The sequence below is a fragment of the Bactrocera oleae genome, chromosome 2 (assembly GCF_042242935.1).
Source record: "Bactrocera oleae isolate idBacOlea1 chromosome 2, idBacOlea1, whole genome shotgun sequence".
Lineage (NCBI taxonomy): Eukaryota > Metazoa > Arthropoda > Insecta > Diptera > Tephritidae > Bactrocera > Bactrocera oleae.
The window spans coordinates 10623183-10649353 of NC_091536.1; the positions used below are offsets into that span (position 1 = coordinate 10623183).

At 34.8% G+C, this 26171-nt stretch overlaps 1 protein-coding gene across 12 annotated transcripts in view; it reads left to right on the forward strand.

Moving 5' to 3' along the window:
- Positions 1–26171, forward strand: part of Jupiter (microtubule-associated protein Jupiter) — a 169022-nt gene that overhangs the window by 79659 nt on the left and 63192 nt on the right. The window contains exons 1-2 of one of the 12 annotated variants that reach the window (XM_070108834.1): positions 12627–12911; positions 13678–13958. The exons of 8 other annotated variants lie outside the window; for them this stretch is intronic. In XM_070108834.1, the coding sequence (XP_069964935.1) occupies positions 13897–13958 (62 nt within the window). In that variant the 5' untranslated portion in view covers positions 12627–12911; positions 13678–13896. Of the gene's footprint in view, positions 1–12626; positions 12912–13677; positions 13959–26171 lie in introns of those variants that run through there. 3 more of the 12 variants (XM_070108841.1, XM_036373033.2, XM_036373036.2) reach the window with 3 other exon arrangements.

A 26171-nucleotide genomic window follows, 5' to 3' on the forward strand; every position in this document is an offset into this window, starting at 1 on the left:
CGCCACACCACTAAAATAGCACTTCAAAGGCTTTCAGCGAATTACTTCGCGGTTTGTGTTGAGAAATGAAAAATTTCGTTGATTTCCAACCGCAATCGCAGCTGCTGTGCTGTGTTTCACTCCACTGTCGCGGGGTCATCCTCACCTCATACACATGCCAGTGCCAGTGTCAGTGCAATGGCCTGATAACTCAATAACGAAATCGAAAGTGAAAATATGAGTAAACAATCATAGTGGTGATTATTTGCCAAATAACTGAAATGTCTATATTTTTTTAATACAAAAAGTAAATAGGTTTACGCGATTAAGACAATTGAACAAACAAAATTTCACATAATTATTTGGTAAATTTTGTGAAATCGAATAAAGCAATGCCAATTCCGTACTTAAAATCATATTTGCTTAGGTTTATAGAAGGTATAACACTTTGGGATTTTAGAGGAAAATTTGCATAAATAATCACATAATTTTTTTTTTTTTTTTTGTTTTTTAATATTTTTAGTGCAACACGCTTTGACAATTTCATGTCGTACATTTTTCAATATGACTAAAATTGCTGTAAAGATTGTCTTATTAGCGACGATTTCCATTTAACCACTTAGATTATTGTTAAAAAAGTTGAAGTTGATCGTGTGACGATATATCAAAAACTGAGGGATTAGTTCGCGTATACTCGTATACAGACTAACAGACAGACATAGCTAAATCGACTCAGCTCGTCACGCTGATCATTTATATTAGTATATACTTTGTAGGATCTTCGAAGGTTCCTTTTGCGCGCTACAAACATCGTGGCAAACTTAATATACTCTTTTCATGGTATTAAAATGGGGTTTATAGTTTATGAACAACTGTTAAGTGCGTTTATTGGAGTCTTTATAAAAATGTAATCTCATTTTGGTATTTTATTGTAAATGAACAATGGTGAACCCTAAAGCTAACAAAGTAAAAGTAAGCTAGCAACCACAAAAAGTTGCTTGGTTTATATATACAATATTTCCATAAACTTAGCAATGTCGTTTGTGGAGCGTAAACTCGAGTTCTTTCTTAAAAAGGTTCACAATATATTTAGAGCACAAGCTTTTTTTTAAAGATCTGATAAGGGTTTCAAACTCAAAGCCCTGAACTTAACTTTTTTAAGGTTAAGGAACTCATAGTTACAATAAAGGAAATGAAAAATAATCTAGACTCTAAGACAAGACATCGAGTATTTGCTACATCTATAAAACATTATGTTCATTTAAAATAATTAATTATATTTTTTTTAACCTAAACAGAAAGCCCAAAATAAATTGTAGGAAATTCTTGTAGACCATTAAACAAAAAGTTTTGCACTTATTTTAAACAATTAATTGCTTGTAAAACGATCATTAAAAATACACGTACTCATTTCGGACTTTATAGTTCAAAGTCTACTCTACTTTTTAATTGTGATAACCATAAAGAGTGTAGTTATGCAATGACTTTCATTTTCCCAGCAAACTATGACTAATTTTACTGCTTGTTAATACTTCAGCAGAGCAACAAACATTTAAAACAACAAAAACACGAACAATGTGCCATGAAATTGTGGATGCAACAGTGGCGTCTAAGCGTTCAACTGCCACAGATGGCCATCTCGTCTTTGACTAAAAATGCTTATTGACCAATATGCCACAAAAAATCAACCGATGAATTTAAAACGCTGCAATAATGAGCTACGGCCAGCGGCAAAAAGATGCTGAGCCCTACAAGCAACTCCATTTGTCTGTGGTCCATACGCGCCTAGCAAATTACTTAGGAATATGCGTTCATATACATAGAGACTGTGAGATTAAATTCAATATTAGCGAGATAACGCGAATATAGACATGTGTAGAAATATATACAGAAAGCAGCCCTTAAGCACCAACAAACCAAAAATGCGACCACCGTTGCAATCTCGTTGCTATTTGTGGGCTGAACATTCTGCTTCCTAGCCTAACAGCTAAGCTGAGTATCGATCTAATTGAGCACAGACATACAAAGTGTTTGTATGATTATGAAATTTCTGTCTACAATCGCGATAGTGAACAAAGCCCAAACACTGTTTCAGCTGCAGACTCCCGACTCTCAGAGCCAACACCAAAACCAACATCAAACCGAAGCAATCTCATCATCATTAATCATCGTTTTCACATACCCAGGCATGTATAATAAATACATATAAACATTCATATACTATCTATGAATGGGTATATTTGCCTTTGACGCTCGTTATGACTTCTTTAAGACCTTATCATAATCTGATATGTCGGCGGTGATGAGAATTGTAAATAATATTGTATGTTAATGTTTTTGTAAATCGCTTTGATGGGCTTTTACAATTGGTTATGGTTAAGAAAAGCGTAGAAATTGTTGTCTATTATGGTACCTATGGCTGCCAGGCCGTTGCTATTATTAATGATAAGTCAGACATATATGTGTTGTATTTAAAATACTGTTGAAAGCTTGTTGAAAATGAAAGTGATTGATTTTCGTTTTCGAAAGTTGGAGAATGTAGCGTGAATGTTTGGTAATTAGAAAAATATATATGAGCTTAATATTTTAGTAATACGGCAGCTAAAATAGAGTCTAGATTCCGGGTTCCGGCATAACTTAACCATAAGTTTGAATTTTATGGTAAAAATATTGTTTATTGAGATACCAAGTGCTATCAGATCTTTTTCCTTGATCTTTCCAACGAAGTACAGGTCTTCCTGGAGTGTTCTCATCCATCCGGAGCACATGAGTTAGCCAGCGTAGGCGTTGCCTCTATGTCAATGTTTCATCATCGTTCCATCGACTGCGATATTCAGCAGTACGAAATTTATAAGGGACTTCTATAGTTTCTTCTTTGTTCGGCGAGAGAGCACTTTGCTTTTCAACTGTTTACTCAGTCAAAAGTTTCACCTGTTGGCAAGAGTGGATTTCAAGGATGATGTTATTGTTGGTATAAATGATAGTTCCAAGATAGACAAAATTTTCTACGACATTAAAATAATGGCTGTTATCAGTGACGTGGGAACCAAGTCGCGTATGCACTGACTGTTTGTTTGATGACAGGATATATTTCGTCTTGTCCTCGTTCACTGCTAGACTAGCAGAACTAACGGCGCGGTTGTTGAGGCCAACGATATCAATATAGTCAGGTGGTGTGTGTCGTGTTTTACTGGCATTTTGCAAGATTTGGCGTATGACTGGTCGGTGGGATTTAGTCTTTCACACATTATGCTCGATAGAGGACCTTATATGCGATTATTCTGCTTGATTGTCGATTGTGGAGTCCCTCTTTTTGTGGATTAAGCAGGGTACACTTAGATTCGAATGGTCGGGCATGCTTTCGTCTGATTATACCCTGAAAAGAAGTTGATGCATACACCTTGTCAGTTCTTCGCCGCCGAATTTGATTGCCTCCTGAGATTACTTTATTTTACCCGCCAGAAAATATTTCTAATTGGTTTCGCTAAAAAAAAATGTTTGTTATAGAAACATGTGCCAGCTCAACATTTTCAATTATTACTCAAAAGTTGTTCTCTATCTTTTTTCCACTTCAACCTTCAGTGATTTCTATTATGATTATTTTGCAACATCAATCAGCATTAAAATCTGCAAATTGCAAACAAATTCGAAAAGCAAAAACACGGTGCATACAATTTTCAATCAATAATTTAGATATCAACGTGCAGATAAATCTATATGCAAGGCTTAGCGGTAATAGTCATGGCCCATGTATCAAAAGAAAATAAGATAAAGCGTTATATATAAAAAACGGGTAATTGCAAACATTCCAGCGTAGAAAATCGTCAATGAAGTGGAAAGAAAAACAAAAATCAAAGACAAGGCAACATCAGTAGCTAGACCGAAGGAGTACAACAGTAGGAAACGCCTTAATGTAGGAGGCACACTTCATTTGCACTTTTCTTTTTAACGCACTTCTTTTTTTGTTTTGCATAAAAGGATGGTTTGCGAAAGGAAAAGCACCCGAACCAAAAATAGCAGCAGGAAGAGCGCACACAAACACTTAAGTGTGGCATATCAGACATCAGTTGTTGGCGCAGTGGCATTGGCCTGGACGCGCGGCTCAACTGGCTGAATTGCAATCGTCGTCGACAATGACAGTGGCAGTGACCGTGGTGGTACGGGCGTTGGCTACTCCTCCTAGTTGGAAGACAGTGTCTGTCGGCTTCTGTGTTGCCAACCGGGCGTTACGTGGAAATGTAATTACTGATTAACCACGACAATGACCATAATTACAACACTTTTGCGCTACAATTTCATTGTGGTATTCCCTCGACCGTTTGTACGGTATCTCGCTGGCTGCCAATTGCTGCGCTTGATTTGTAGCTAATTTGTTGTTGCAGTTTTCTATATCTTTTTTCTTTTATTGGTCTTAATTGTATTGACTGACGACTCGGAAGTTGTTTGTGTTTCAGTGGGCAATAATTTAAATTTTTACAAATTTCTTTTCCTCTATGAAATTGCAACTTTATCTAGCGCTGTTGGTTATGCTCATACTTCCAAGTGACAGCAAATCACAGAAAGCGCCGTCAATTTAGCTTCCACATGACGCTGCATATAGTTATTGTGTTGATCTCTATGGTCGCAGTTGTTATTATGATTGTTGCTATTATGTTTTAAGTAAATTTATGCAATTTATTGTTGTTGCATTTGCATTAGAAAATGAGAAATTGCATAAATTTTATTTGCGAAGACATTAATGAACCTAGCATTAACAGATGAATTATTTTAAATAGTTAAGCAGCGGTTTGAACCTCTAAAAATGATTTAAAAATGGAGTTTCACTGCATTTAACAAGCAGTATCAGGCCAGGACTCGTGAGGTCATTTTAAATTTAGAAGTCCGACAAAATCTAAGAACATATAACTTGTACTGAAGTCAAAAGTCAAGAGGTTATTAGAAATGTATGTCTCAGCTTCCAAAATAAGTCCGTTATTGTTGATACCGTTAAAGGTAATTATAAAGCTGAACACAGCTTTATGAGTGGTCAGGATGTTACTGCAGATTATTGCTGTTGTTGTTGTGAAGTCACAAAGTATTGCAGAAATTGTTTTGAAATTGCTTCGAAGATGTCAGCTGGAATTGAATACGGGTCAGTTACAGCTTATACGAGTGTGTCGGACTGTCGTGAGAAGCGATCACTGGAGACTAGTAAAATTCCATATTTTCCGTACGTTGCCCCCCGGATCGCAATCTGCAATACAATGTACTCAAAAACTGTGGTCACCCAATAAAAAAATTACATTAAATCTGTACGTCTGAAAAGTTCATTAGCGTTTAATGAAAAGCTGCAACTACACATGCCGACGCGTATTTTTAAATAAACTGAATATCGATGTCGCTGCGAAGTGACGGCCATAATGCTTGAATGCTTCATATAATGCACATATATATGTAAAATGTAAACTTCATGGATTGCACAATGATGCTAAAGAGATTAGACACATACTGCGGCCACTTGACACGCAAGACTCCTCACATTAACTCTCGCATGCACCACGCAGTGTCACAATTCTTCCCACTTCTGCTGCAAACTCACAGGTACACAACCCCCTCCACTCATGTTGCATGTCACCCACTCATAAAGTGTTAACGCACTGTTCTTCCTTTTATGCCGCGGCACACTTTGGAGGCAGTGTGCCGTTTGTGCTGCTGTCGCCAACAAAGTAACGTCGGGTGTCACCCATCGAAAGTCTCAACCATACGTATTTATTTTTGTTTTTGCATTCATTTCTACAATGCTATTTGTACTCTGCAGCGCCTATGATGCAATCATCTGTCTATATGCGGAGTGCCACTGTGTCTACGCATGTGTTGCACTTTTTTACGCATTCAGCACTCGTAGAGAAAGACACTTGTTCTTGTTCGGCGAGCTTTGGGGCTTTGCTGCTGATTCTGTCAAAGCACAAAAACAAAATAGCGGAGCGACAGTGGCAACAAATATGTTAGTTGGATGTTGCGCCTGGCAGCTAGGAGCCCATATATTGCGTTGGCACTTGCCGCCTCACACTTAGCGCTGCTTTCAACTGTCAACATGACAATTTCTGACATTTTTCAGTTTTTCGCTGTCCTCCTCTCTCGCCGTATATTTTGATTTTTCACCACTAGTTTCTCGCTTTGCAAACTCTAATTATAGCTCTAGCGTAGGACTCTATTCATACTATTCGTGGGTATGAACGGCTTTTCACTCGTGAGTGCTGATTTACATGCGCCTTTGTCATTTTCCTTGTACGCCTTTTTGGTGTCAAGTTGCATACGAATGCGAAAACAATACGGACCGGCAACAAAAAATCCACTAATTAATATTACTCGCATTTAATATGCCTATTAGGTATATAGTTTTTAGAGAGGTTCAGAGTAAAAAAAAAAATACTTTTTTTGCGAATTTTTTTCTTAAATATGGATTGAGTAATTTTATTCGGACTTTTTGTACATTATTGAGCATACCTTCGACAATATAGGGTAATTTTTTCATGCAGGAATATTGAAGCATAAGCCAGTAATGGAGCTTCCCCCAGAACGTCTTGAGAAAAAAACAATTTGCGGCGTTCACCATAACTCGGCTCGAAATCATCCGAAAGAAAAAAACCAAAATAATTAGTTAATTTATGATCAAATCTTTCCCCCTACGTTCTCTGATAATTTTTTTTCATTTAAAAATTTTTGGCGGATATTTAAAGTGTAAACTGTTATTTTTCACTAAAAATTTCGCCATTTTAGGGGTGGAAAACACCCTTGATGAAAAAAAAAATTTGTTTACTAAACGTAGGGGGGCGGTATTTTATATGTCGAAAATGTGTATAAAATTTGAAATTAATCGGTCAAGTAGTTTTGAAATGACAGTGAACACGGACTTTGAAAATGTAGTTTTGAGAAAAACGCGTTTAAAGTTTATGAACTATTGGTTGGAGCGTTAAAGGCCAAGGAGATTAATAATACAATAACTTTAAGAATATTACTTCTATCGACCTAAAATTTTAAGGACATGTTCTTGAAATGTGAAACAATAAGATAAGAGAAACAAAAAAAGATTGATTTTTCGAAAGTAAAAACCCTACCCCCCCTTAAGCGAGCAATCGTACTTCTTATGACAATTCATATTGGTCAATTTAGCATAAAAACATTTGCAACTCTCCAATATATCTTGCGAAAAAAGGATACCCTAATGTTGCCACCTGTTCTAAAACTACATTAAATAGAACCTTTTTCATTTTAATTTAGTATTATTAAGTGTTTATTAAGTTGTTTTTGCAGTGGTTACCACATACATGAAAGTATATATAAATTTTAATGCTGCCTTCGGTGTCATCTAATGGCAGTTCCGGTAAAATGGTTGATTCAAGCGGTTTAGTTCACACCCAATGAGTATGTTTTAGAGCATATAAGATGAGGTAATTTGTTGTGAACAATGGCAAAATCCTGTTTGTTGGACACCGTTTTCGATATTTGTTGTATATCGATTGTTGGATATATTAGAATGTTACTCTTGTAATGTTATAGAAGATGGCGGTTTTGAATTTACCAAAACTATTGATGTAAATTTTGTTTTTTTTCGTCATTTTTTTAGTTTGATGTTTTACCGTAGACTTCTCTATTTCTCTCTGTCAAGCCTTGATATCTTATTTTTACAAATGTATATTTTCATATCTTCTACTAATTATATTTATGTTAATAGTTAACCAAAAATATAAGTAGGCAAATAAAATACAAATCGTATTTTAATGTGCTACAGTTAGTTGCACACTTGCTTTGGTTTCATTGTTGTTGTTGCACTTAGTTTTCCTTTTTCGTTATGTCTGTCATATTTTAGACGCTTGCCACACTTTTATGGATTTTTGTTGTTGTTGCTACTGCAGCAACGCCAGCGCTGGCTGCATGCCACCGCCTTTGTTGATGATGAAAGTGATTTATCTGCCACACGCGCTGTTGATTCAAAGAGATTACTTGCTGCTGATAGCTGCCACCCGCCGCCCGCCGCTGTGTCGTCTTCTAACCTCAAACACACGTATGTGCATATGTAAATAAGTGCAAAGCAAATAGGCACAAAAATTGCAAACAAATTTTCAAATACAAACATATTTACACGTATACATATGTAAAGAAGCCAGTTGCAATGTGGGCGGTTGGCAAGCAATGCGTTGAGTAGAGTGGAGCAGCGCATTTTACTTTCAATATCTACAACTGCCTTTTGTGGGTTAAATGATGCACTCATTTTCTTTGCTTGCAACGCAAAACGCCTATGCGGAAGGTGAAAATGCGGGTGTGCAGTTGCGTTGTGGCAGGTAGTGTGGCCCAGCGGGCGAGGGTAGAGTTGTTGTAAGTCTAAAAGCACATGGCTGACTGGGTCGCTGTCGACGGCCTACTGACTGCCTGCTGTGCGAGTTGCAATAACTACGCATGTGTGTGTGTATATAGGTGTTGCAAGTATTTTATTGTTACACTTTGACTTTTTCTACATTTCTTTTACGCTGCAATGTAAGTAAAATGCAAAACGCATTTTCAGTTTCCTAAAACTGTTTTTAATTTACATATAGACTTACATTTAAACACATGAGTTGGTCGCAGTTATTTTGCCTTCGCTTGTGTTTCTTCCTTTATTTTACGACATGTTTTTGTTGTTGCAACGGAAGCTCGGCGCATAAAACTTATTGTTGCATACAACAGCTGCCCTCGCGTACACAGAAATATTTGCTACAAAGTGATTTTGCGCCTCCGTTATCTTCGACTAAAGATGGTGGCACCGAAATAACTCTCAGTATTCTTTCTTTTTTTATGTAGTTTTGTTATTTTTTCTGTTTCGTTATATATATTAACCGAGTCGTATCTTCGCTTGTTTACTACCACGCCTTTTACTGTGTGCTGGATCCGTGTTACCCACGAAAGTGATCATAAATTTTATAATAATTATGTGGGAGGTACCTCTTTAGAAAGGTGTATGTAAAACTCTCTTACGACTGTGTTGTTTCGTGTACAAAAAATAAAAGTTTTAAATTGAAAATGCTTTTGTTGCACTTAAGTTGACCTGGGCGAAAATTCATAAAATACATTTTTTCTTCATATCCATTTTATATTGTTCAAAATGTGTATTTTTAGTTTAGATTGTTATGATAAACTCGTCATTTGAGCTGGTTATTTATTACTCAGTGACTAAATTTAGCTTTTATTAAGGCTCCATAAATCCATCCATTTTTCGAAATGACAACTTACTTTAAGCTTCTATTAAATTGAGGTTATATTTGCGTAGAGGCTATGCTGAAGCAAAACTATTTTTTTTTTTATTATTCTAGCTGAACATTTACCAATTCTTTTTTTTTTTGAACATTTTTTTTCAAGTCATCGACGGAATAGTTTTAATAAATTACTAGTTAGAGCTAGTTAGTGTTATGTAAGGGCTCTTTTAATAACGTACATTCATATGTATGTACATATATATAATGTTTGAATATTTAACAGTTTAAACAGAACCTAGTCTGGATAAATAGGAGTTTAATCTAATACAATGTTCAGAATAAAATTGCGCAAGGCTCACTCTCGTTTCGCGTGTCAACTTGAGTTCTTCGTCTGCAATTAATGATGGTTTAACTCCAAGGACGCCATACAGCGGAATTCCTGTCAGAATTTATAGTCTAGCCGATAAAAAATTAAGTTAATAAAATATCGATGAAGTACTGTAGGAATGACCTCTTGATATCCTTAAAAGGTGATTCGGCTTCAAGCAAGTGACTGCATGGATGGTTGGAGTAAAACTGCTTGGAGCGAAGTTCGCTATACCTAGCTGCTCTTAAGGAGACACCAGGAGGCATACTGTAACTGTCCGAAAACTTCAATCTTGTTAGCGTCTTACTTGATCCATATGACTCTTTTAGGGGTTGCGTAAGCTAAAGCTGAAACCAGTTAGCATGTTAAGCTGGGTTGCAACTTAACTTTACCTTTGTCATTATCAGAGAGCCTTTGTCATTAGCATCAATTTTGTTTATGAAAATTGAGGCTAACTGGTTCGGATTGAAAAAGAAGATTCGCCGAAAAAATAAGTGTGCTGTGAACATCAATTGTCAGGTGCTATCCGTTCTTAATGCTTACAAGGTCATATTAAACTAGTAGTCTCAAATTTAGTCCAGCTCACAATATTCTTCTATTTTGGATTAAGTTATATACATTTTTAACCATTTTAAATGTATGTGCTGCAATTTTGCTTATATGTAATATCTTTCATAACAGTGCATTTCCGTTCCATTGCATATTTCAACGAGCTTTTATCGATATATTCTCCCCCACTTCATAAATGCTCATGCTCTCCACGAGAAAAAAAAATCATATGTGCAACTATTTGCAAAAAATCAACACCTGCAGCGCTGCAGCAAGCTCTTCAACACAACAACACTGTATCTGAGTGTGTGTACACCATAATCAGTGCGCCTACGCTTCGAACGCACGCAACATTTCTACACACGAATACGCATCTGCGAATAAGCACATAAAAAATTGTCTTACAAAATAACCGACAACAAAACGTGACACCATATTCCGGTTATTGAACTACAATGCTTTAAAACAACGACAGCAACAAACAAACTGCTACACGCAGTGTTAGTCATCGTGAGCACTAGCAACATGTTGCCAGAAATTTTGGCACGCGCTGCAAATGTTGCTAACGGCATATCGTATCCATCATATATACTCCCCAGCATCGGCAACATAACTTGCATGTGTATGTATGCGCGTTTAAAAGTATCTTAGCACAACCTAGCCCAACAAATGCAGACAATGCGCATCGCAATGGCGACGATGTTGTATTTGTTTATTGTTTTTGTTATTTGACTCCATTGAATATGTGCCGCTACTACAAAAGCGCTGCAAAGCTCCAAACAATAAAGCAGCCACAAATCAGCTGTATGTGTTGCTGTTGTACTGAGCGTACTCATATGAATTTGGTTTTGTTTTTTCTTGTTTTCATACTCCCTGTACATTCGTATGTATATACATATATATATTTATGATGAGAAGGCGTGCTTGTGGGAGCGCGCTTTCGAGTAATCGCTCCGCTCAACATAATGTTCTTGGAGAAATTTTAGCTTTGCAATGTTGATGCACTAGGCGGTGTTGCCATATGCAATTATCGGGACACTACTCGAAAGTTCAAATCCAAAAAATTATACAAATCAAAATTTTTTAAAAATTATGTTATATGTAAATTTACGAAAAAAAATTGGAAAAAAAATTCTGTTAGGTAGATTAACTAAAATAATAGTAATAATATTGCTAAAAATAAGACTAATATTTGTTGTAAATTGTGCTTCTTATAAAGGCATTTTTTTATGATATTAAAAAAAAAAAGTTATGCTATTTGTATTAAAATTTTTTGTGCAAGATAAAAGTAAAAAACCCAAAAACTTGGATATTTCAGTTTTTTATATATATTTTAAGGTTATGTGAAAAAGTTGTAGAAACAAAAGTTGTAGATATTTTCATTGTCTACAACTTCGCCATACAATTTTTTTTTTTTATAGGAATCGTAGCTTTGCCGAAAATCGCGTTAAACCCTTAAAAGTTTAACCACGACCCGCCCGTAAATTATTTTTCCTTTCACTTTTGTTATTTTATCTTCCATTTCCAATGGGTTTCTAACTGCTAAGAGTTTCTTTAAATTTTTACCATTTTCAAAGGCTTTTATGTTGGCCACAACACCTTTATAATATGTATTCTTTTTTCATAAGTCTAAAATATAGTGCATGTCGAATAATCTGACCTTTTTTAATTCAAGGGCATCGTAAAGTTTTTTTTTTTTATAATTATATAATTTTTTTTTTTTATATTGAGAAGTAATTTTTACTCAAACTGGAAAGTTATATGTAGATAAACAAAGTCTGAAACACACCGCTAAGCTAATAACGGAATACTTTACTATACTATGTAACTATTTATATGCATATTAAAGAAATTTTAGCAACATCTACTACATCACTAAAAAGTTATCAAACAAAAGCTGTAATATTCATTCGAAGTTTTGTCAAAATTCTCTTATATGCCAAGTTCTTAAAATCAGCTGACTAATCATCTGAGCTACATCTGTTAATAGTACCGTAATATAATCAAATTTGCTAAACTAAATATTCTGTATCTACATTTACTGCTTTACAGTATTCCCCTGAATAATTTCGTTACAACGGAGTAATGTTCTAGATGTTTTTCATTCTTCATCCACTGCCTCAAAAGAGTTTTTTGATTTTTACTTGTTAACCGCTCTACGAAATACTCACTTGTATGCTCGCTCATACAACAAACAAAAGTCGTCGGGCGTTTTGTTTACCACCAGGCGGCTTTTTGACTGCAGTGGTTGCTGCTTTTGTTGACTTTTCTCGGCACACGAGCACACGTTTACTTATTTCCGTTGCTTCTGCTTTTACTTGCCACTCTCAGCTGGCTGGCACATTAATCACACCGTTGCTTGTCTGCTTGTAGCCGTGTATGTGTGTGCTTTAGTGTTGCATGGCGCTTTTCCGCCTGCTCTCTGCATTGAATGCGCTCTCATGAGTGTCTTCATGCCATGCGGATCGATATAATATAAAATGTTTTCCACTTTTCCATTTACGGTTCAGTCGAAAGCTTCAAATCGTGACGTTCACAACAGAGGAAAAAAGAAAAGCGCATAAATCGCATTCACGCACGAACAGTAAAATAAAGAAATTATTTTTAATTAAAAAAATATAAAGTATTAATATATTAAAAAAATCTCAAAATCTTCCAAATTAATTTAAGGAAAAGCAAAATAATTTTTTTGAACGATAACGTGAACAAAAGCGAAAAAGTTTCGAAGTGTGCTCATATTCAGTATTATCCTGCCGCGTTTCCAGCTACAGAAATAACCGTTAAAACAATAAAGTGTTGGTTTCTTTGTGAGTTTAGCATCGAAACAAATAGAATATGTGAATAATTTGAAAAAAAGGCAATAGAAAATTGTGAAATATTTTAAAGGACTCAACACCACATAGAAAAGTATTATCTCATAGCATCGCCGGAGTGTTGGTGCCGTAACGCAGTAGAGTTGCAGCTGGCCTACGCAATATTCTTGTGCAGCCAAATGGCCGCCAGCATCCCACAGCTGTATGTAATGCCACTAAAAGCTGCGCTCACATCCTGTTCAAGGATACGACTTACGCTCTCCAACGCTCATTTAGCTGTCAGTCCTTTTGCATGGACTTGACTGCGTTGTAAATGGTTTTCACTCTCCACCCCTGTCACTCAAATACAATATATCTGTGTAAAGTTTTGGCTCTCCGGCCAGATGCTCTATTGATTTTACGACTTCCAGCAGAAGTTTACGCACTTTGCTAGTAGAAAAATTCGATTGCACCCCAACGTGGGAGTTCCAAAGGCATTCATGGTGTGCCATTTATTTGTTTGATCTGTTTTTCAAAGTCACCGCTGACTGACGTCCGGCACATATCCTTGACAGGTGACATGTGATAAGGATACACAGTACATATAAATGAAATACATTATACGGCATGAAATGTCACAGAGTGTAGATGTCTAAGTGTTATAGACAAATTTTATAATCAATAATGCCTCCATCCTTGGAAATATTTCACAATTTCCCTGACACTATCTCCCTTACTGCCATCAATCAAGCATTTTTTGTTTCTTTATGCTCAACTCTAGATTACTTTCTTAAGAAAGCTAAAGAAACTTCCAGTAGAGCACTTGCCACATCTACATACGTAACGACGTAGCATCCGGCGAGGGTTTTCTTTGTTCAATTTGGGTACAAAAGGAAGTCCGAAATCATCACAGTCAACGATCTTTCACGTGTCAGCGTGGCAATTGTGAAATTAAATTTTTATAATAATATATAACTACATACAAATTAACAACACAAAAATGGCCACATATGCTGCATTCAAACACGTGGAACTCTACAATGTGGGCAAAACTAAAAAGAGGTAAGCAACCGTACTCGAGTCAAACCGATTAACTACATACTTAAATAAATAAATAAGTATGTACTTTCCATATGTATCTTGTCCGTTAGCTTGTACGGGGCTGGTTAGTGACTTTCCAATTCTACTTCAAACTGGCAATTAAAGTGAAAGGGCTGAAAATCGTACTAAGCGTCAATTTACTAACTCAGAGCAGCTTCTATTAAAATGTTCATCCAACTGAGCGGCAATGTGTGTTTTAACTTGCTACTGGCATTTTGAGAATAAGCCATGTATGTTGAATTGCAGAAGATGACTTAATAGCAGAAAATTAAGCAAAAAAATATGTATGTCTAAGGCGGCGGAGCACTTTTCAGAAAGTGCAATGTTTTGGAGCTTCATTCTGTGGCTACAACGAATTCGGTTGAAAGAATATTAAACTTTCTAAATAATTATCTTTATTACCTCATCTGAAGTTTTCTTTAATCAAAATTTGGTAAGGTTCTTCCTTTTTATTAATTGTACTATGAGCTCGTATTATTGCGCTGCCAACAAGTAGTGGAGTTAGACTTTCATTTTTTCTAGAGATGGATCTGTACTTTATAAAATTATTCCATCACGGAATAATCACTACCTATACAAAAAACACTGTCTCTTGTCTTTTCTGAATCAGAAATAAATTGTTTAGCTTGTTTCTCCTTTTAGAGTTTTTCTCAGCATCTCTTGATTTCCTTTGACCATAAAATTCTATAGTACAGGCAACAGTCAACAATATCAGTGATGTTTTTCATATGATCCGCATTATGATTTTCAACTTTTGAAGCAATATCTTAACTAAATTTCTTTCAGGTTATAAATTACTGTTTAATAACATTAATATAAAAATGAGTACATAAAAAGAGACATTTAACCATTTCGGTGTTTAGCAATACACACGACTCATAAACACTGAGTTTATCATAAAAAGTAGTGCCTTAACTCACTTTGAACGCTATTTATACATCCTGTGTTTTTTTTTCGTTTTCTCGGAAGCGGCTATACCATGGTATTGACATTTTCACACTACCTTCTTAGATATATTTATTAAATATTTAAGGAATAAGATTCTTGATAATAATAACAATTTTTCAAGCCACTCTTATATGTAATTTTTTTTTTTTACAAAAACAAGACCTATTTTGGGATTATCTCAAAAATTTAAATTGTGACTAGTCTTTCTATCATTACCAATTATAACATAACAATTTTTTTTTTTTTTTGTTTTTGAGGGAATTTTATGCAGAAAAATGTTCAAATTCTTTAGACTTTACAGTGGATACAACTCCTTAACGCTGCTGGTGCTACTTTGATACTAAACTATTGCTCGGTGGGTCGCAGATAAAATTCACGCAGGGGTTTGCATTTTATTTTGCAGAAATCTTTAATAACCTTGAAGGTTTATTAAAGGTTTCTGATATGATGGTTTTTCTGTTGATCAGTCCCACTAAAGTTCATTGTTCTTTTTTTCCAAATTGGAGAAGATGTATATAATTAAAGCCTCGATTTAACCATTTCGACGTTTTTACACTTCCCAAAATTTAGTCAAATATAACAAAGAATTCATAATCTTTGTAATCCACGACTTGACTAAAGGTTAATTTTACGAATATTTTAGAATTTTGCAATCATTTTACTACATCAGCACCTCACCCTACTAATGGTAAACAAAATGAAATCAGCTATCTGCTGAATGCTCATTAAAAACACATTCATTAGTTAACATTTATCAGTAATATAATCTAAGCAATTTACCAAGAATACTCGTAATACCACAAAACCATCCCACACCAGCGTCAGACGGTAGGTAGAGTTATCACACACACAACCGCACAATTCAACTGAGAGTGTTAACACTTTTGTTTTGCTATAAAATTGTTTTATAAAGAAATACACACTTACATGCCAGAAGCCTTAAGCTCGCCCCCGCAAACGCATGAACACATATAAACATACCAGCGCCACTTGACCCCATTAGAGGTAGATGCAGGCAGTAAAGTGTAGCGAAAGCGTGTTCGAGGTAAGAAATGAGGTTAGGATAAAACTTGAAGGGAGGAGTATCGTTCATAAAACATATGGTCAACCCTGGACAGTTTTTAAAGTACCAACCTCATTTTAATTTATTTTTAATTTGGTGCCTAAGTTTATATGGAGCAATTAAAAGCACCCTCTTCGATGGGTGGACGTGTAGCGTTTTAGTTTCAATCAAAAATAAAATGCATTGTAATGTTGCACATGCAAACATCCCCTGTTTTCTCACTGGCTTATATTATTTTTTACTTCTTTGTTGTTGCACGTCAACTTTGTATATTCTTATGTAGGTATGAATTATACAAACTTTATTAATAACTCAAATTAGAACACAAGTCACTCGGATTTTTATGCTATGTTGGCTTTTATAATTACTCTATATGTATATTATTTCTCTTCATACGAAAGCAATTAGATAAGCCTGACTTTTAAGAGAAATTTAAGTTTTCTAAACATAGCTTTTCTGAATAAAAAAAGTTTTTTTGTGTTTAGATCAGCAATACTTAAATATTTACCTTTCTACAGACTTGGAAACTGTGACAAATTTATTAGACTTTTAAAAATGAGCTTACTGCAACGTGGATTATTCCGATATTCTATTAGTTAAATTACACATTTCTACCTTATATCTACGATACTACCTACCTTTCGTTTTTTCACTTCCAGTAGCCTAAATTTGATTTCGTGGAATTTGTGGACAATTTTTTACCTTATGAATTTTCGGGGAATCAAACATTTACTTTCTATTTTCATTCACACGGTGAGAAGGCTAGAATTTCTTACAACTTATTATGCCATCTATAATATACGGCCTCTCTATAGTAATCCATATATATATATATATATATATATATACCTATATATAATATATATATAATCTAATTCCAATATTTTACAAAGGACGATTAGTACTCAGGTCGAATAACCCATCGTCAGTTTCGAAGTATTAATGATGTTAGTTCATATATTTAAAAAAAATTTAGACTTCCTTTTTTCCGTCGCCGATCTCCAGGAAGACCACTGAAAAGGTGTCTGACGGTGAATAAGATGTTTTTTCTTCTTAAAATTGTCTATCTGAAATCTAAAAACCAAAAAAATTTATAGATGATAGATCGAAAGACAAGTCAAAATTTTGACTTATAATCGTTTTTTTGTGAACAAAATTTAAAATTCAGAGTGATTTAAAAAATCGTATTGTATTACCTGAAAATTATTTCAAAGAAAGTCGTGTGAAACTTTTTCGTCGCTCAGTTCAGAAGAAGAAATTGTGCTCACCGACTCTGGAAAAAACGCGTTTCAAGTTTTGGGAGCCGATTACACAAAGTTTAAAATTGTTTACTAATATGTTACGCTCATACTTCGACAGTATTAGATGCATCAACTTCAAACTTTCGGAGAATATTCTCTAATATATATATATGATATTCGATATATTACGTATATGCAGAAAAATCGATTTTTTTAAATGCACAATTTTCCAATCCCTTAAAAACCAACGCAGGCGAATCCATCAGCCCTTGTGTTCTACATTGCCTTAAAAATAACTGTCTATCAAAATTTGTGTATGCCAGTTCGCATATATCAGCTGGTTGGTAATTTTTAAGCATTAGAAACACTGTTGACCAGTACGTCAGCTGGCGCTTGATTGTGAGATTGCGTGTAGCCGTGTTTGGAACAAATATAGATAAGTAAAAAACGAAACATTAAATGATGTAGAACACGCGACTTGCGTTGCGCACGTTTTACGGTTTGTCTAACGGTATGTTACGTCACGAAGGTGCTGACCAGCCATGCACGGGGCGCTGTGGCCGGCAGCGGGTGGTCATTCTTTTTTAGTTATGCTAATGTGACGCATTCTACAATCATTTTTTAAGGTTTCTCGCCACCATTTGTCGGTCGGCGCAGCGCGCAGTAATTGTGTGTGGGTGTGTGCTTTCCAATATTGTTAATGAAAATCGATAACTCTTTGGACTTTGCTTTACACATATTTAATGTGCATTGTTGTTGTTGTTGTAGCGCCCCTCCTGTCTGTTGGTGTGTTCTTAATTATGACATCTCCACCGTTATTCTATTGCCAGCTGTCAATATTGATTTTTGTGCATTGCGTTAGAAACATAAATTACGCCGCATACACACACGGGGCGCAAGTGTGTTTGTGGATTTTCGTTCGTTGACTTTTCAATATTGAAAATTCCACACTTGTAAAGTGCATTAACCTCGTCAACGTTTAATACGAAAGCGCTGTCTAGTCGCACCGAAAGTCGGCAATTTGGCTTCGACGAATCATAAGCTGATATGTTTACATATCTTTATACTTATACTGTATGTATGTATGTTTGTAATAGTCAATCAGCGTCAAGCTGGTGAGTATTCTTTGTTGCAAGTTATCCTCGCTCCTACTCAAACCACTTAACGGTTTAACTTGCCTACTTCCAAGCACTTCGTCCATTCACTTCCTGTCGGCTTACTTTTCATATGTGTATACATATACACATACATATAATATATAGGCTTAATAATGCCACATTTGCAAACCTCTTGCCACATTCTAAACAATTGGCCGCCACAACAATGCGATTTCGCAAATCAGCTGCACTTCGGACGGTCATATCTTCTAGCGTAAAGAGAGAGTAGTCAGCGTCGGCACTATTGATTTTCGTGCCGTTAGAAAATGTCTAAATTCCCCTTATACTGAGGAAGTTTGTGTAGCCTTTGTGCATATTTATATTGTAGTATGTTTCCTTAGCTGCGCTCAGCCCACCTGCTTCGCATATTTGTCGTTTTTCGCGCTTTTACTCAAATAAAACGTTAGTACGCTCGCTTTGCTTGACTATTCCGAATGTTCTTGCGCCATGAAAACGTTTCCTTGACCATTTTATTGCATTTACCTTTGGAGTTTCGCCCGCTTTCTGCTTTCTACTTTCCTTGTGAGTAGCTGAACATAAGCGTGCAAAAAAAAGCCGAAAGAATCAAGTGCGGGTTCAATGATCCCAATACTTGCTTACAACTGGCTATAGGTATATGCATGCATATATGTTGCAAGTGTGTAGGCAGTTAAATTTTAATCGTTTTCAGTTGTTTCTCGTATACTTCTTCTTTTCATTTTCTTGACCAGCTAACTACTATTTGTGTTTGTTATTGTTATCGCACTGCTGCTCGTACATTTAACAAATTTTATGGAACATGAATAATCGACCGAGCTGACTAAACAACCAGCCAGCGAACTTTGTATTTGTCGATACGTATTTGTGTGTGTGTGTTTGCCTGGGTGAAATAATCAAGTTAAACGGCTAGCTAGCCAGTTCTGCCAAACACGTTCAGATTCCCGAATCGCCAAAAATAAACTGCACTTCTAAGAGCTGGTGACAAGTTGCGCTTTGATGCCTGCGCGCCGTGTCTTTGTCTTTTAGTGCTGTCTTTCAAATGAAAACTGGAAACTTGAAAACTTTAAAATTCTATGAAAAACTTTGCAAAATGCCTTATATACATACAGTCTCAGCATTTCGGCTCTTTATGGCAATCCAAATTTCTCTTACTTTAATTTTTAACATTCTACAATAACAATACCGCTTTCAGTTGTTATTTTTGTTGCATGTGGCAATATTTTTCTACTTTGGCAATTTATTGGCAATAAACCTTGTGCTGTTCGCTAATATTTTCTTAATCGTTCTAGCAATTAACTGTTTGCTGCTAATTCATAAAGCTTTTAAAGCCTGCTCTTCTAAATGGGAGAAAACAAATTTCGTGTCTGCTGTCTTACACTTCGTCTAAAATTAGCTACAACAAATTTGGAAAATTCATTTTCGAATTGAACTCAAACATACCCAACGCTATTTTTTTTTTGTTTCTTTTAAATAAAACTCAAAAATAGTGCCACATAGCTTTAAGTGGCTTTTGTGTTTCGATTTTTCACTTTTATGGCATGTCATCTACCAGTCGGCACTTTTTGAAACCCATAACTTTTCATTGAGTTATTTTTAATATCCAGTAAGTACATGCATAATATGTAAATGCATATGTATGTTATATGTACTATGTGTTCGTGCTTTTTGTATTGTTGCACATGATGCATTACACCCGCTAGTATCCATAGTTTTCCATTTATGCTATTTATATAACTTTTCTGGGTTATTGCTCTTGTTATTGCTGCTCGTAAGCCTTTCGTATTTTTTCTTTATTTTATGGGATAGTATAGAACTAATCTTGTTAGCCAAGAAAAATATGTTTTAATTAAAAAGTGCAAGTCACAGAAACATTTTTGTCTGACCCTTAACCCCTTGACTACTGGGGTCATATATGTAGATCCAAAAATTTAGTATTTTATCAGCGTTCGCAACAAATGACTAGTCTTCAAAAGAGAGTAACTTATAGCATAATTGTATAAAATTAACGGAATCCAATAGTGACTAGGCAATAGCTCATGACAAATTTCGTGAAGATATCTTGTCAAATGAAAAAGTTTTCCGTACTAGCAATTGATTCCGATCGTTCATTTTGTATGGCAGCTATATGCTATTGTGTTCAGATATCCGCGGTTTCGCATCTTTTAGGGAAGACAAAATGTGTTTTTGGGCCTCCGACGTTTTTTTCTGCGTGTTACAAACTTAATAGCCTGTTCAAGATATAAATGTTAAAGGTTCTTGTAAACGCATTGTTGGGGATCGTAGAATTATCAAAATGTTTTAAAAGGAACCTTTGTGCTGCCTTTTTAAGTGTATTTTTCAATTTGTAATTTAATGTTAAAGATAAGTTTAGTTGTATGCATCTACCAATACTCTCTTTTTTAGGTTCCGAAAAAAGTCTTTAACTTATCAGTACAGGTTGGTTGAAAATTTTCTGCTCTCACCAAGAAATAGCAGTACTAGCTCCAAATTTTTTTTTCCTCAAGTTGGTACATTTGTCATGAGAACACATGCAAAGTTACAAGCCATTCATACTGTCGATTAATTCTTTGTTTACAGCCATGTGAAGTTGACGTATCAGAGTATTTTTTTTAATATGGAAAAAATTTAATATCACGCTGAGATTAGATTCTTTGTTTTGAAAGGTTTTAAACCAAAAGAAATTTATGAACAATTGTTAGAAGTGTATAAAGCATCGTTGAATTTTGGGCTGGTGAATTTAAACGTGGTCGTACTAGGCTTAAAGAGAAACCATGCGAAGGACGACCAGAAACCGCAACCACACCAAAAATCATTGAGCAAGTTCTTAATATTTTTAGTGAGGATCCAAGTTTGACTAAGCCTAAAATTACTAATGCCAAAGGTATCTCAGACGAACGAGTACTTCATATTTTACGTGGAGAATATCTGTTTGGAAAGTTAGTGCCGCACACGTTAACAATTCAACAAAAACTGGATCTAAAGCAAATTTCTCAGCATAATTTGGGGCGTTTTAACCAGATTAAAACCTTTTTTTATTCGTCGTTTTATAACTATGGATGAGACTTGGATCTACCACCATGATCGTAAATTGAAACAAGAACGTTTACAGCAGGTGAAGTCGCAACGATCAGCAAAGAAGGTTATGGCATCCGTTTTTTGGGATGCAAAATTAATTTTGTTGATTGATTATCTGCAGAAAAGTAATACAATCAACTCAGAATATTATTGCAGCCTTTTGGATCAGCCCAATGAAAAAATTCGTGAGAAAAGACCTAGTTTGCAGCACAAAATAATAATTTTTAATCGAGACAATGCACTGTTCACAAAGGTGTTTTAACAATGACAAAATTCAACGAATTAAAATACGAATTGCTTAAACATCTACCGTATTCAACAGATTTGGTTCCCAGCGACTACTACTTCTTCAGAAACCTGAAACAATTCCTTCGTGGAAAACGTTTTTCGTCGAATAAAGAAGCTATTACAGCCGTAGACAGGTATTTTGCAGAGCATTTGGAAGGTCATTATAGGGATGGCATAAAATTAATGGAGGATCGTTCGAATAAATGTATTGAAGTTAAGGGAAATAATATTGGATAAAAAAATATATTTCTTAGCAAAAACAGTATTTTTTCATTTCGAGAGTATAAAATATCCAAAAAGTGTCCCTGATATATCACGAATTTTCTTATATAAAATTATTGCTGTGGGTAAAACAAGAGCATATTTTGAATAAAGAATCTATTATAAATTAGTGAATTAACATCATGTATGTTTCAAAAAATCCCGCTATAAACAGGGGCCAAAAAACCTTGTTCAATGATTATTCTTCACGAATCGAGGCTACCGTATTGTAAAATATTCTAAGAGTAGAAGCTTTCGATTTTCGGTACTTCTCTCTGTTTAGAGACTGATCGAAGACTTTATGATATATTAAATGTGTCTCAACACTCCTTTAGTGTTACAAGGTTGCATTTGAGATTCACAGTTTCAATAGCTTTATCTGGCCACATTTTCCTACCATAAATGACATACTTATGAGGTCATATGAGTGACCAACAATGTCAACCATCTTTTTATCAGCTCACTTTCACTCTCTGGTTCTAAGATCACGAAAAATTTAAATAAAAAGCTACTTTCGATGTCATAAGCAATCAAAATAAGCGTTGCCATATTTGGAAATATTATGTACACATTTAAATAATAAATAGCATTTCATTATCATCGGAGTCATTCAAGCATTTCACATTTCCTCATATTTTAATACATAAATGGATAATAAATTATTTGGAGAATTAACCACATATTAACTAGCAGAGCGTAAAAAGCGTGCTGATACTTATAATCGTATAAAAATATATGCATACATATTTTTATAATGTGGGCGCGTGCCACTTACGATTTTCAACAATTCTTTAATTATTTTTATTTTTCTATAATTTAATTTTTACAGCGTTTAACTTCCTGTCAGAGGTCATTAATTTTGGGGAATGTGCGCTTTTATATATTTTATTTACTTTATTTGGACGCAAATTGAAAATTGATTTATCACTTTATAATATCAGCAAAAACGTTCTCTACTTGGTACTGCTAACTAGCGAGTTGCTAGAAAAGGTAAATAGGTTTGTGTCATATAGTAAACGCTCTCTTCTATTACTCAAGCAGTTCTAATCTATTTACCTTGATATCCTCACATATATTTTTATATTTGTAAATTCCAGTTCTGCCAATATTTCAATGTCACTATAAATTATAAATAAAATTTCTAGCCTTTTTTGCTTCGTTTTTGGTTGTATTGCAAATTATTTTCAATTGCTTAGATCATACAGTTTCCTTTTTCTCTATTTTTCGTTTTCGAGCGCGGATCGTTGTCTGAGCTAAAATATCAATTTCTTTCATAAAGTATGAATGAATACTTAATATTTTTCATATTTAAAAAGTTATTGGAATCAATCGTAATTTTTTTTCTAAAGTGCTGTAATCTGTTAAAATTGCAAAATGTGAGTGATAATTGACAGTTAGTGAGTGTTGACAGCTATTTCTTCATGCTGTGAAATGTTTGGGATAGCCCACAAAACATAAAATCATTAATAACCATTTTCTTTTTTGGGTTCTTTTGAGTTTTCGCTTTTACTTAAACTAAAACATTTATTCCGAGGAACAACATATTTTTAACAAAATTTAGTATTATTATACGTAAATCGAAGAGATTAGAAAATATTTTTTAATATATATTAGAAACTTAGCCGTGGTTCAAGTATAAAGAATTCGCTTAACGGAAATAAATCTTAATTTAAAGGGCTACATAAAACCTTTTACTCTCAGATATTTAACAACTCATGCATGTCTATTAGCTGTTCATATAGGAAGTTATTTGAGGTAAGGTCCGCAAAATAGCAATAAGATATGAAGATACATAGAGAACATTGAAAATAACTAATTTTCAAAGTTTAAAAAGTAGAACCATTCTCATTTCTTCAACATTGAAAGCATCAATACTCTCCTAATTTCTAAAAAGAATATAATTTAATTTTTTTTAACTAAAAATTAATTTTTATTGATACTTTCACAATAAAAACATTACAATATAAGTTTCATGAATTTTAATCCTTTTTCTAAAGTATATATCAGTTGTTCCAAATCCGAGTTTCAAACCCACTGAGTACACAACCCACTGTGTTGTGCTGAGATCATATTCTTTGAATAACTACCAGTTTTATCACTCATTTGACGATTGCGCTAATACGACAGAATACATAGATATCTCAATGTAAAATAATATTTTTCCATGCTTTTGGATTACCACATGGCAGCTACTTTTTTCTATACATACTGTAGTCAAGTACTAAAAGCGTGTGCTTGTTTGCTTTTGCCTTACGGTCGCATCGTAAAAGTACGGTGAGCCGATTAAAATGAAGAACGACAAAAAGCACACCATTCTCTACCTTCGTTCTACTGACTCGACATTATTAAATTCGCAGAAGCAGCCAACATAAAGCGTTTCCTAAGCTCGTTTCACAGCTTTCGGTCAGTGAAATTGCAATTAAAATTAGGCAACGTGCCGGGATTCGTAATGCTGCTGCTTGGCAACGCTTTTCAGTGTCTTGTGTTTTTGTTTTCTCAGCGTTGTGTGGTTGTTCTTGGATGCTGTGCTGGTAGCTTTCACACTTTTTTGCTTGTGTAAGCATTTCCTGTTATTTTTTTTTAGTTGCTCAAGCATTTTTTCACACTTTAATATTATAATTTTTTATTTAATATACTCGTACATATATTTTTTACGTTATTTTATACTCCTGCGACATGTTGCTACAGAGTATAATAGTTTTGTTCACCCAACGGTTGTTCGTATCACCTAAAAATAATGGAATTAGATGGGGTTGATGAGGCAAGTTGATATTAAGATATCCTAATGATCTTAATTGGTCCACTGCCACGCCCACAAGCGCCATTAATCACGAATCTATAAAATGCCATAAATAAGTCCTAAATTAAGATATAAAACTAATTTATAATGTAATTTGGCACAGGGGATCACACAAGGGCACCTGTTGGCTAAACAATTTTGAAAATAGGTTTCCCTAATAGGTTTTATGTATATATCTCCTCAACCACTCCTGCTACAATAATCAAATTCGCTTAGGATAAATGCCATATGTAAAGAACCCATAGCAACATTGTGAAAATGGATGAATTCGAATTTTAACCCGATGAGCCCAAACATATATGGTACTTGGCTCATACATATTATGATTCTATTTTCTTTTCCCAAGTACTGTTCTATGCTACATTTTTTGCAGCGTTGTCTTCTCAATGCCTCTTTTCTATATCTATATTTATAAAATTGCTTGAAAATAAGTTCCCAATCATACCTTTACAATGTCAAAAATTAATGTAATCAACACTTCTATTTCTCTGACTCCAAATTGTGTTATGTAATCTTTTGTCGCAAAACTTTCTAAGTTGTTTAATTACTTTTTTATACATTTATACCACCACTTTTACGACTTCTGTGGCGAAGATTTAAGCAGTTGCGAATATCGTTCGTACGCGTCGTAAACCCGTCACGCTTTGACATTTCTCATAGTTAACCAATTGACCACGACTTTTTATTGCAAACACTAGAAAAAGTGTTAAATAATTGTAAATGCTTTAGACAGAATTTAAAGCTTATACACACTTCCATACATACATGCATATGCACTCACATTCTTTCTTTCTTTCACTTGAAATGCCGCAAACGATCAAAACCGCATAAAAATAAAACAGACAATAAAAATTAAGCGAACTTCTGTTTACGCAGGCCATACAATTTAGGCCATTAAACCGATTAAAATATAACAAACACAATTATACAACAAATTTACGAGACGTACATACTTACGCTGTCATTCCACTAGCTTACTTTTGATTTGCGTATTCATTTCCGACTCCTTGCCACAAGTTGTTGTGTGTGCGTATGTGTTCGCTTGAATTTCTTTGCAATGTTTTGACGTTATCATGGCAATGCCATATATTTTCAGCAAGCAACTGACTAACTGGCCGATTTAAGTGATAGTCAGTCGTACAATGTTTGCCTGTATTGGTGAGGTGCCACGCGAATGTCTTACATTTGTGCCCATCGCCAGCCCAACTAAAAGCTCAAGCAATAGCGCTACTTAAACTACTTACTTATACTACCTTATGGTATCGGTTTAGCAATTAAATATATACATATGTATACACTATATATATGTATATCTACTAACAAACTCTGCTTTCCGATTTTTACTGCCAACATATTTTTCGC